The sequence below is a fragment of the Misgurnus anguillicaudatus genome, chromosome 15, assembly GCF_027580225.2.
Source record: "Misgurnus anguillicaudatus chromosome 15, ASM2758022v2, whole genome shotgun sequence".
Classification (NCBI taxonomy): Eukaryota; Metazoa; Chordata; class Actinopteri; order Cypriniformes; family Cobitidae; genus Misgurnus; species Misgurnus anguillicaudatus.
Window position 1 is genome coordinate 24,378,419 of NC_073351.2, and position 12,311 is coordinate 24,390,729.

Here is a 12,311-nt window from a genome sequence, read left to right on the forward strand (position 1 = left end):
GCTTTAATAGACTCAACTCTACTTGAAAGATTATTCAGCATTTTATTGTTTGGAAAATCTGTTGGTTTCAATGTGGTTTCAATAATTTATCTACATTATTATTATTGCATCATCATTTATCAATACTAACTCAATACAAAACAGCGTGGCATGCTGTCGACTACCACAGAAAAATGTTTTGGCTTGTCTAGCAGTTTGTAAAACACAAACAAAATACTACACTGACAGTTATGCACTTACAATGGGGCAATATGGAGCACGCCGTCATAAAGACGATTTTCTGTGGTAACAAAGCTTTAAATTTAACATTGACTGCTGTTCACAAACCATTTAACTTCTGTGTCGTATTTCAGAAGGAACAAAAAAAAACAATGTGGGATGGGACAGTGCATTGGGAAAGTAAATAGGTTCAGTGTTGTTATTACTATGTTGACCTATATAACAAAGTCATGTTTAACCAATACCATATTTAACCAATACCATTCCTTTAGCATACAAATTTATATCAAGACTTATCGGTTGGCTCACAAAATTAAATGAAATTAACCCCAATAACAAACAGGCCACTAATAACCAAGTTTGTCCTTTTCCTTGCACAGCTTTTTCATCTCCAAGCATTGCCGTATCAAGTTGCAAACTATTCTCTCTCCTTCTCTCTGAAGGATGAAGGGAGATGGAAAATGATCTGCAGCTTTAATAAGAGTCTTGGCCTCTCTGGATTCAGCTGCTGCTGTGACGACAGGCAAGAACTGGGGGGTCTTTGGGTAGCTGGGACATACGTACAGATGGATGGAAAGATAGGTTGGGAAAAAGAATATGCATTCGTGGTGTAAAACGCCCTGGGCGAGTCTGGCTCTAGAGTGAAGGGGGTGACAGCGGTCTCCCAAGGGACTGAACCACCCAGAGGCCCCCATCACATACCCTCCATTACACCCTGACTGCCTGCCAGGCATACAACTCCCCAACCAGCCTTCCTGCCTGCAGAGGACAGGGCACACAGCTCTGTATGTGTGTTAGGGAGTGAAAGTAATGAGTTTGTTATGTTACAGATCTAGAGAGATAGATTTACCAAGGCCACAAGGAATCTGCGCTGACAAAAGTCTCCAGAAAGCAGTGTAATATGCACAGACTTGGAGCGGCTGTCATTCTCAAAGCCCTACACATCTCCCACCCTTGTGTGTTCGTATCTTTTGGCTAATTTGACAATGCCTTTAGCTATCAATAACTCTCGAGTTACCTTTAAAATGCCAAATCTGCTCAATGAAAGCACAGAATGATCACTAGCTGTCAAGTTTAGTTCATTTTGCTAGTTTATGTTGAAATTTGAACTTGGGTCCCTTTTGCACGCTAGACAAAAAACATACCTCACGCATCTTATTTATGTGAAGAACAAATAATTATTTCTGGTCACATCTTTATCTCACCTGAGGGCAAGGTAGGTGCGTGATTCCCTTGACAATTACGATACTTGTATATACTTAAAGTATCTTGAATTTATATAGTGAAGTAATTGTGTGGAATAATTTTCAATGCATATAAAAAGGTGGGAGCTATTGGTAATTTTTTTAAAGCTGAATCGGATAGCACGTGTGCACTGCGGTGCAAATGGGCCATTGAGAGTTCCAGCTGACATTTACTGACCCCATTCCACCCTTTTTCTACCTATCATTCGCTGTCCTATCTCGACTACACCTATAAATAAAAGTGGCAAAAAGGCCCCCCAAAAAAACTGAAACACCTTCCTCTAATTCATCTTTCTACCCTTCCCTCTCTCTCTCAGAGCAGTGATAGAGAGCATGTGAGCGATGTAGAGCTATTTCTACTGACTGCCAACCCCCCCGCTCGGTCTCTCTCTCTCTCTCTCCGACTCTGTCTCTCTGGAGCGCTTGCCGTTCCCCTCAGTCTTCTGAAGGCGGGTTAATTAGCACTCGCCTCCTATTTGTATCTGACAGGTGCAGAGCCCGCCTCCCCAGCTGACTGACAGCTCTCTCGTTTACCCACATGGCTGCTTGCTTCACTCAACCGTTCTCTGGCTTCTCCCCGAAGTCCTCTCTCTCTGGTCTTTCTCATTCGCCAACATTCGTCTTATATACAGATGGGTATATATTTGAAATATTATCCGATGGTATGGTTTTTTTAAAAAATGGGTCAAAGGAATTTTGATTGGGACGACCTGGAAATGTGTCATGCATGGGTCACCCTTTGGGTTTGTGTATCTTCTGCTCATCCCCTGAGCGGCTCTTAGGTAGGGATGGGCGATGATTCATCCAACAATCGACAAGTCAATTAGTTAAAAAATATAACTAGTCTGTACAATGTTGTTCTTCAGCTACTAGCTTGTAACGCAAAACACCCTTTAAAAAGTTTTGGTGGATAAGAGCACACCTGGTCCACACACACTTTACTTTGAAGTCTAACCTGGCTTTTTTCTTAAACTGCACCTAACCTAGTCTACAGGGCCTTGTGTTCCAGACCATGGAGGGAGGGTCAGCCGCTCAACGCCACAGGGGACAAAAGGAAAGAGGGCAAGAGAGAATGAGAGAGCGAGGTGAGTGTTGTTAACAGCCAGGGCCCAACCTTGGCCAGTTGCAGGGCAGTGGAGCGAAGCAGCGCAGTGAATGTTCTCCATTTGATCTGAGGTTTTTTCCAAGCGCTCCTTAGGGAACCAGTGTTCCAGATTCTTCCTCCAGTAGAGCCTCCCCTTAGAATCAGCCCACGGTATGACACACACACTCCAATACAGTATCACTCACACTTATACACATAAACATACTTGTGCTCACGAACGCTAATCTACACTCATGACCCAACACAAACACACAAATATAAAAACACACGGACAACATTAAGGCATCCAAGCATCTCATGTAAACACGCTCGCTTATGCAAACCACAGTGCCAATAAATGTGACTGTAATCCTGTAAACAGACATGTTTTGGGGCGCAGGGTCAAAAGAACCAAACCAAAAATAAGGAGATGAATGTAGACGTTTCTAAAAATGTAGAACTTTCTAAAACACAAACATGCCATTTTTTCTACTTTTTGAGGCATCAACTAAAAAACATACAGTACAACAGGATCCTAAAGTCTAAATGTTTCTTTTTTACATTTTCCCAAATCCATTACAAATCTATTTTATTAACAACTTGAATTTATCTTAAATTACCATGCACTTAAATTGCTCAAGCTGACACAAACTGATGCTCAGTATCCCAGCATGCTTTGAGAAAACAGCATCAACAGAATTAAGAAAACCACTTTGGCTGCAGTAGCATGCTCAGTGCTACAAATATGGAAATGGGCTAAGGCAGTTTATCCATTATAATTTTATTAAATGTTCTAAAATATTAGATTGCTAGGTTTAAATTATATAATGTTGAAAAATGACATTTTGACCCCACTATCAGCATCATTAGTTAAAAAATATAAAGGCATTAAGAAATACAGTACTGTAGGAGGTAGGACACAGAAACAGTAATGCCATGCTAATGCAAAGACATTTGGAAGAATAAAGTCAGACATTCTTGCTCTCTAATATTATCTCCTATGAAACTCATATTAGCAGCAATCAATGGCAGCGAGGAAAGATAGGAAAAATAGACTAGTGACTGATCAGATGTAGAAACACAATGGTGACAGGGACCGGTAGCAACCATATTACAGGTTATATTATTGTTGAAAGCCAAAAACAAGTGCGTAAATATGAGGTAGGCACACTCAAACACGCGCACACACAGGCAAACACAAACATGAGACAGGATTTCCAGGTGTAATTCTATAGCCAGGTGTCCTTCTGTTAAGGGAATAGAAAAATTTCATTTCGTGGCATGGCGTGGCTGTGCTTGAATTGAGAGCGAATATTCCTGCACTGACGGGCATGCGGTCATAATAATAACTGTAAATTGATAGAGTGGCTTTATGAGCCTTCTGCTGGTGTGCTGATATTGGCCAGACTCTCCTAAGGGCCATGGGAACCATCCACCGCTCTCCACAACATGGCCTCCCTGACACTCACACACACTCGCACACATGGACAAAATGGCGTGTGTTTGTCCCTTATCTGATGAAGTCACCATCAGTATGCTACTCTCTCACCCACTAGACCAGATCCCAGGAGTCCATCCAGAACTTGAAAGTATTTGACAGTGGGTTGTTTGATTTACTGGGCTTTTTGCATTTATACAATATGGGAGAAGAATTTGGGCATTTTATAAAACATTAAATGATAATGACCTGCCAGTAAATGATACAATAAAATAATAAAATAATATATATATATATAATTATGGATATCAATTAATATTGATAGTCCTGCTATAAAGTAGACTTTTATCAATTTATTTTACTTACCTTAACCCCTACTACTAAAAGTCTACTAACTGTGGGTTCACACCAGACGCAAATTCAACGAGTAGATTACATACAAAGTCAATGCAAAGACGCAATCAGATGTGTCCTCTCGTGGGGCGATGCGAATGATGCAATATGGGCGGTGCATTTGCCGCGAAAACACGTGCTATTCGCCTCAAACGTGTCTTTGCCCAAGTTAAAAATTTTCAACTCGAGCGAAAATTTTGCATGAGACAAAGTTAAATCTAGCGAGTAATCTAGTGCGAGTAACGCGGTGCCCCGCGTTTGGTGCGTACGTAGCATATAACACAACTAATACTCAGAGTTTGTTGACATGTAGATGCAGAGTTTAGAGATGCACAAATATATCGGCCAATAATCGTTATCGGTCGATAAAAGCGCGTTTACACACTATCAACCGTTAAAAAACAGACAATAGTCATAGTCGATATATCCTCCCAATTAAAAGAGCACAGGGTATTGCAATGAATTTGAGCTCTGGGTTTAGAAAATCGTGAAAATCGGGTTTAGAAACATCACTATTACTTAACTGATATTGTTTAATGTTCAATATCATTGGTCATTATAGGAATGAAAACATTCAGAAATTCGTTAATGCAAGTTAATATAACCTCCAAACTATCGATATCGGCAGATATCAGTCTGAATAAGCAGCTATTTGTATCGGTTGAAAATTTTTATATCAATGCATCTCTAGCAGAGCTATTTATAGTCAACCATAAGGCAACCCATCTAAATTAAGTGTAAACAAATTATGAAATATGGCCAAAATACATTAATTAATAATAATAATAATAATAATAAATAGGTTTGCAATTTGCCCAATCCCACAGTCCTATCCCCAAATTATTTGGCAATCTCAAACCCGCTCACCACAAGGAATTGCATTTGTGACTCCATCTGTGAAATCAAGTCATGTTTTTTGATTTTCTAGATAAAATCACTCTACATAATGTAAAGATTTCTGTGAAAATGTAACCGTGATATCTTAAATATCAATTAAATTAAATTATGAGACTATAGCCTGGATTTCACAGACAGGGTCACATTTTTAAATTTCACTCTCTTGCCCCTTTCAAAACAAACACATTGTTTTCGATGAGTATATGCACACCGGAGCCGACAGGTGGCGCCTGTCCATGGCGCCCAGCTTTGACTCAGGAAGTTGCTTAAATCCCTGTCGGGCCATAGAGCGCCACTCACATAGTTTAAGATTAAATAACATCATATTTGTCCCAAATCATTAACGATTAACCTTGGCTGCTAACGTATATTTTGCATTTTAAAGTAGACACTTTCTGACTAAGCTCGCGCTATTTAATGTGCACTTCCGGTTTATGATACCTCAGAGTTGTCCTAGACGCGTCTCGGCGCGGCGCTGAGCTGCGCATCCGGTGGGCAACCCCCTAAAGAGTAGTACACACGTAGTACACTGATGACTCTGGAGTTAAGATTGCCTCTAAAATCCAAGGTTCATTACTTTGTATACAGTCAAGAAAGCTTAAGGGATGTGGGTCACACATATGTCCCCCCAGAAACACATGTGTACTGCTACAGTATGATAATCACATGTCATACAACTGAAAAGACACCACAAGATTATTAAAAAACATACATAAGCATAAGATTGATTTGGAACTACATGTGTTCTCTCTCTTTCTCCTCCTCTTCTCAGTTTTTATGCTTGTTAAAGAGAGGCCCTTGATTAATCTGCTAGGAAGCAGATGCCCCTGCAGGGCCGCTTTCAGCGTTTCATTAATTACAGCGATTGTAATAACGGCTATTGTGTGCGTGTACCGCGTGTTAGCATTAAAACACCAGTCTCCCAGGGGAGCAAACTGACTCCAGAACAGCCAGCGGCCTCGGACTAACCTCACAGCCTCGAAAAACCAACTTCCGCCACCAACCAATTTCATTTTCTCAGGAATAAGAAATTAAAGCCGCCGTGCGTCATCCCTCCCCACACCACATGGAATTAAAAAAAATTATGATTATTTTCCAGTAAATTTTTTTTGTCTGCCATTGCACGAACCGGATACTACAATACAATCAATTTGCTACCAATTTTGTGAGCCTGATGTCGGAAAGACATGCCTTTCAGCCACAAACCTACAAAGTCGACTTATAAATGGCACCTTTAAGGATAGCGGAAGACAGAAACACACACACACACAGAGACACAAACACACAAACCTGCTGGGCAGTGGTTGGTACGATGCTCGGTCAGGTCTGCCAGGCACTCAAAGTCCTGTTGGCAGTTGTCACAGGTGAAGATAGAGTCATCATCTAGATCCTCCTCGCCCACCCTCTCATCATGACTCGTCACACTCTGTTCTCCATCCTCTCCTGCCGCCCTGCTCTCCTTTCGATCTGAGTCTCGCTCTGATAGGGTCGCATCTGTGCATACACACACACACACACACCAAAGAGAGAAAGATGCCAAGATATGAGAATAAGAGTTTGCTATCGACAGCTAAATCAACTGTAATTATCTCATGACTGTTGTGCATCGTATTTTATATACGTGATAATTGAGAGCCTTAGCAAATGTTTGCAGGAAAGTCTAAATTTTAATATAAAAAAAATCGATATAAAAAAATTGTAAAAATACTAAACTGTATCTAACAACAACAAATCCATTAGAGGGCCGCACTTCTCAAGACCTCATAAAAAAATTATAGTTGATCGTAAAAATTTTGCAAATTCACTTTTAACAAATATGTATATTTACAACATGCAGCCTTTTGTTTCCAGCATTGCACTAGAAATATTGATGACTCATACTGCACTACATTGACTGAATGCTTTCACAAACAAGAATATCTTCCTGACTAATACCACCTGCAGTCAATTATCAAGTAGCAAAATCATGGTTTATTGCTGTAACACTTACTAATACGTTGCTGTGTAAACTCTTTAATCTGACCATCCCAAACCTCCAATTTCGAAAGGAAATATGGCAACACGGGAAAGAAAACTGCTTATCGCATACATTTCGTAACAACTGTAAAAGGTCCGTACACACAGCATATTAATTCGGTTGTCAGTTCACCTTTTAATTCTTAATCCTGTTATGTACAGACACAATTCAGTAATTTACGGGACTGATAACCGCATTCTACAACCGAATTAACTCCCGCAAAATGCAGGTAATAACAACCGCATTTACAGAAACTCTGCATAATGTGTACATACCTGAAGTTAACAATTAATAGTTAATAAAGTTAACATGCATCATGGACATGACAGGTCTCTCTTCTGAAAAAATAAATGCCTAGAAGGTGAAAAATTCTTCTGTAGGCGCGGTGCAAAAAATGACAGAGGCATGAGCGTTTGCGAACTAGGGTTGCCAGATCTTGCAGGAAAAAACAGCGAACAAGAAAAATCCAATAATAAACCGAAATAAATCCAAATGCTTTATCTCAAAGATCAAAATATTGGGACCGGCACCATCACACTTTATTAACACCAAAATCTTGATCGCTTCATGAGTCAAAACCTTAAAGCAACACTAAAGAGTTTTTGCTCTTTGCTCCCCCTACAGGTTAGAAGCGGAATTGTCCATTACCACTGTCGTAAATAATTTAGCCTACTGCAGCATAGCTGGCTCTGATTGGATTGTAGGTCTGCTGTAAAGCAAGTTTTTGTAGTTTTCACTCGAACTACAGGACGGCGACCCGACGGTTGGAAACTTCTTTAGTGCGGTTTTGGCCGATAGAGGGTGCAAAGCAATGTGAAAGTGCCGTTCACCCTGTTTCGAGTGGATGAATGACTGAAACTTTTTTGGAAACGTTATTTTAAGGTAAAAAAAAAACTCTTTAGTGTTGCTTTAACGGTTATGCACCAAAACGGTATGTAAGTACAAAAAAGATGAGGACCTGGCAACACTGCAAGCAGCCTTAAAAATGCGTACAATGGACAACGTCAAGATGGAGGTTTATTGCAAAACTTAACGCTGTTCAATTATTTTGGTCAAAGCTGTGAGTGATAAGCACGCGAGAAGGCAGAACGTTGATATGGATCACATTTTCGAGAGTGAGTCTTGTTCCATACAGACATGTAACGAACATTAAGGGGATTCACTCCCACATTTAAATGCGGTTGTTACTCCCGAAAGTTTTTAGTGTGTACAAGGCCAAAAGAACTTAAAAATTAGCCTCTCAGTTTAAAGCCCAGCTTAAGTGTGTCTAGTCTAAGTCAAAACTACATCAAAGCTTCGGTGAGCTGCTTGAATACAGTGCAAGAGAGGTGCCCGAGGCTTCAAGAGCCGCTTGGGCATAAGCCACCCAGTCGCTCGTGGCACACAGTAAGGACCAGTGCAGAAATCTGCCACTGCAATCCTCCTTCCGCCATTGTGGCTCCATTTTCACACCTTATTATCACATTAAAGGCTCTACGCTGAAAGGACTACACACGAGACCGGAGGAAAGGGGAGGAAAGAGCAAGATTGAGTGAGAGAGAAAAAGAAAGGGTGGAGAGAGACAAGACGACATACAAAATGTGAGATATCCTGAGACAGAATTAGAGCAAGGAGACATTGATAGGACAAAATTAAAGGGATGGTTCACCCAAAAATGACAACTCTGTCGCTATCAATTTGGTCCCCCTCATGCCTGTCCAAGATTTTTAAAAGAATCTTCGTATTAAAGTAAATGGCAATTGAGATGTGCAGAAGGATTGGTTAAGTTATGATATAGCTACAGATAACGTTCATATTTGTCATCCTCAGTCCTCCACTTTCAAAGTAGTTTTCTAAATAAATAACCTTCGCTTGTGTTCCACAGATAAAAAAGTGATACAGCTTTGGATGTAAATGCTAACAGAATTAGCATTTTTAGGTGCACAACCTCACTTACATCGTGAAAAACTACGACAACAAGGCAATTACAAGAGGAGAATCAAAAGAGCAGGGAAAAAAGGAGGAAACATGAGGGCAGAGGGAGCGGGAAAAGAGAGGAGGAAGTGGAGGCCAGAGAAAGGGAGGGCTCCTCACCGGCTCCCCCGGGCTTAACATCCTGTCTAATCATCCTGGACTTGTGCAATCAGAGAGAAGCAGGAGGTGGCCATTCCTGCGCCGCACACATTCTGATCAGCTCTAATTTGGCCAGGCCTGGCGCTGCATTACGCCGCTCTGCAGCAGCCGACGCTAATGGGGCCTGCGGATCGGAGACCGGCCGGAGGAGAGCCAGGGTCTCACTTTGGGCTTTGGCCCAGCTCGGACTGCAGGTGGAGATGGGCTCGGATGAGGGGGGGTGAAATTAGAGGTCTGTATGTGTGTGTGGAGTTCGTGGTATCTAGAGGGGCATTTGGATAAGGAAGCGTTGAGGTGCTCTAGTTTATTTCGCCCCCATCAGAGCTGAGGGTTGGTGAGGTGGGGGTGAAGGTGGGGGCGTCATGGTGGTTTGCAGGGTGGTGTGGGCAGGGCTGGGGGTAGGAGGGGTACGGCCATCTGTCCAGTGGTGAGAACGCCGTCTGGACAGGGAAGAGAACGGCCCCTAACTGACACTACACCGATAGAGCCCTGAGCAGCGGTTACACACATACACACGCGCTCGCAAACACACAAAAGGTGCATTAACTACACTATTTCATCCATGAGAGCTTCTAATCTCGGGGAAAATGGATGGTGGCGGTAACCCTTGAACACTCCCTACCTTTCCTCACTCAATCACGCACACACACACTGATTCCCCCAGGTACCCTCATGCCAGAGGTAGAGGCGCTGCCAACTAAGGCACATGCCAGCACAACCTGCTACCATGGCAACGAGGGAGGAGCAGGAAGGGACCTTTTTCTCTACCTCTCTCCTCTGCACTCCTCTTTCTCCATCCCTCCATCTCTCCAGTCATAAGCACAGGGAGGGGGCAGAGGCGAGGATGAAAGTGGCCGGCAAACCCCTTTGCGCCAATAACCTACCTATTAAACTCTCCCATCCTTCTTTTACCTCCCCATTCCTCTTTTTGCATGTTTCTTTCATCACCGCCGCTCGCTCCCCCTCCTTTCCGGTAAGCGTATGCCCTCTCAGGAGGGAAGTGGGGAGGGGAGTCTCTGGAGGGGGCCCTCTAGAACACACTCCATTAGAGTGCAGGGCCACCATCATTACAGGGCTCCATTTCTCTCGCTGCAGTGGAAGATTGATACGCACGCATCACACACCTCAGCAGCGAGTCTTCCCACCTCCGACCGTGGCCTTGACAAACACGTACAAGCGAAACGCACACGTAAACACGACGTGTCGTAGGGGAAGTGTAAAGGGAGACTGATAGATGTGAAGCGGGAAGTGGGCTGCTTTCGCGTTTTGAAATATTTAGCGCTTCATCGGAACCCTCTTGTCAAGAGCTATTAGGATTGTATTGTGAATTTCAGGACGACAAATTCCCTAGACGAATGTGGATTGTTTTTCTGTGCATTAGTGAGAGAATTATCATTTTAGACAGCAACTGATTGGACAAAATATGCGTAGTGTATGATATTTGTGTTACATTTCCCATAAAAGAAACAATGAAGAGAGTACATTGTAATTCTGTCAAATTTTTTACGTCAACTAGCTACAAAACTTACAAGTGCATGTGTTTAGTTTAGTGATGCACCGATGTATCGGCCGGTGATATTTATCGGCCGATTTTTGATGAATTTGAAACCATCGGCATATCGGCAATAGCACGAGAAAGCCTGATACCAATTGTTTATTAATTAACAGCATAAAGGCAATGAATTGCATGTCTGTTGTTCAATTTAAATTATTTAATGTTCTGGTGTGCACTATACTTAAGCACCGACAAAAAACCTTTGTTGAGCTGGCTCAAATGTCTTGAACAATAAAAGAAACAGACTGCACTTTAGTGGGGGAAAAGAAGTCCAACTTTTTTTGAAGTAGCAATCGGTATCGGCCAGAAGTTGTCTGTTTAAATCGGTATCGGTCCAAAAAAATCCTATCGGTGCATCCCTAGTTTACATGCACGCAACGCCTGCCGAAGTGACTCGAGGTCAAGACAAACAAGGCTTAGTGGAAACGTTCTGAAGTCGCACGCTGTGTTGTTAAGCACAGACTTACTGTGGCACGGTCAAGCTCAATGATATCAGGGCGGTGAAGAGTGCCGTGCAAAGAGACTAATGATTTTTAAGAATAAAAAAACAACTGATATATTCTTAGTGCTCCACTCTGCTCCATATGCCGCTAACATATATCTACAGCAAGCGCAACTCCTGACGGCTATTTTTGTTTCATTACCGTAATAGCTGTCAAGCTAGCATTGCGTGAAACACAAGTCTGTGGGAACCAAGCCCGCAAATGTAGTAGAAATGTGTTAGCGATATAACACAGTGTTTAATATTTTTGTAATGTTGTGCTTCAGGTGGCCTGTAGCCGTTTAAATGAGCTGCTGTGTCCCTTCATTGTCCTAGAGGTGGAGAACAGATACACACACAAACACACGGCAACTCGCAACAGGACCCATGCTCCTCTCCACTGTGAAAGGGCTAGGTGAGAAACAATCCAAAGAAACACAATGAGTGTGTGTTGTTGAGGGTTAGCAGAGAGCAATGTGGCAAACTTGACTGAAGGCTTCATTTATCAGGGTAAAAGGGATACACAGCAGTATTTGAAAATCACAACCTTGATATGTTGATGACAAACACATGCACACCTTTGGAGACTTTTGGAGACATTCCAGGTGGCAAACTCTTCTCATCGCACCTTAGTTTGTGTAATAAAGAGAGTATTTTATTAGTAGTAAGTTAGGGTAGTGTAGTAAACACACACCCAACACACACAGACAGATAGAAATGAATTGTCGAAATTTAATACAAAAAAATGAATTTTCCCCTTCTACTTTATCTATCAATACAAAAGTCGCACAATATAAAATAAAATTATTTGTGACTCTGTCTGTAAAATCCAGATTAAAGTCTCAATCTTATTATGAGATCAGGAGCATCA

The 12,311-nt window shown here is 41.9% G+C and overlaps 1 protein-coding gene across 5 annotated transcripts in view; it reads right to left on the bottom strand.

Moving 5' to 3' along the window:
• znf423 (zinc finger protein 423) overlaps positions 1-12,311 on the bottom strand; it is a 176,564-nt gene that overhangs the window by 113,860 nt on the left and 50,393 nt on the right. For 2 of the 5 annotated variants that reach the window (XM_055173688.2, XM_055173689.2), the window contains exon 3: positions 6,566-6,769. The exons of the other annotated variants lie outside the window; for them this stretch is intronic. In XM_055173688.2, coding sequence (XP_055029663.2) covers positions 6,566-6,769 — 204 coding nt within the window. The remainder of the gene's footprint in view (positions 1-6,565; positions 6,770-12,311) is intronic. 5 annotated transcript variants of the gene reach the window in all.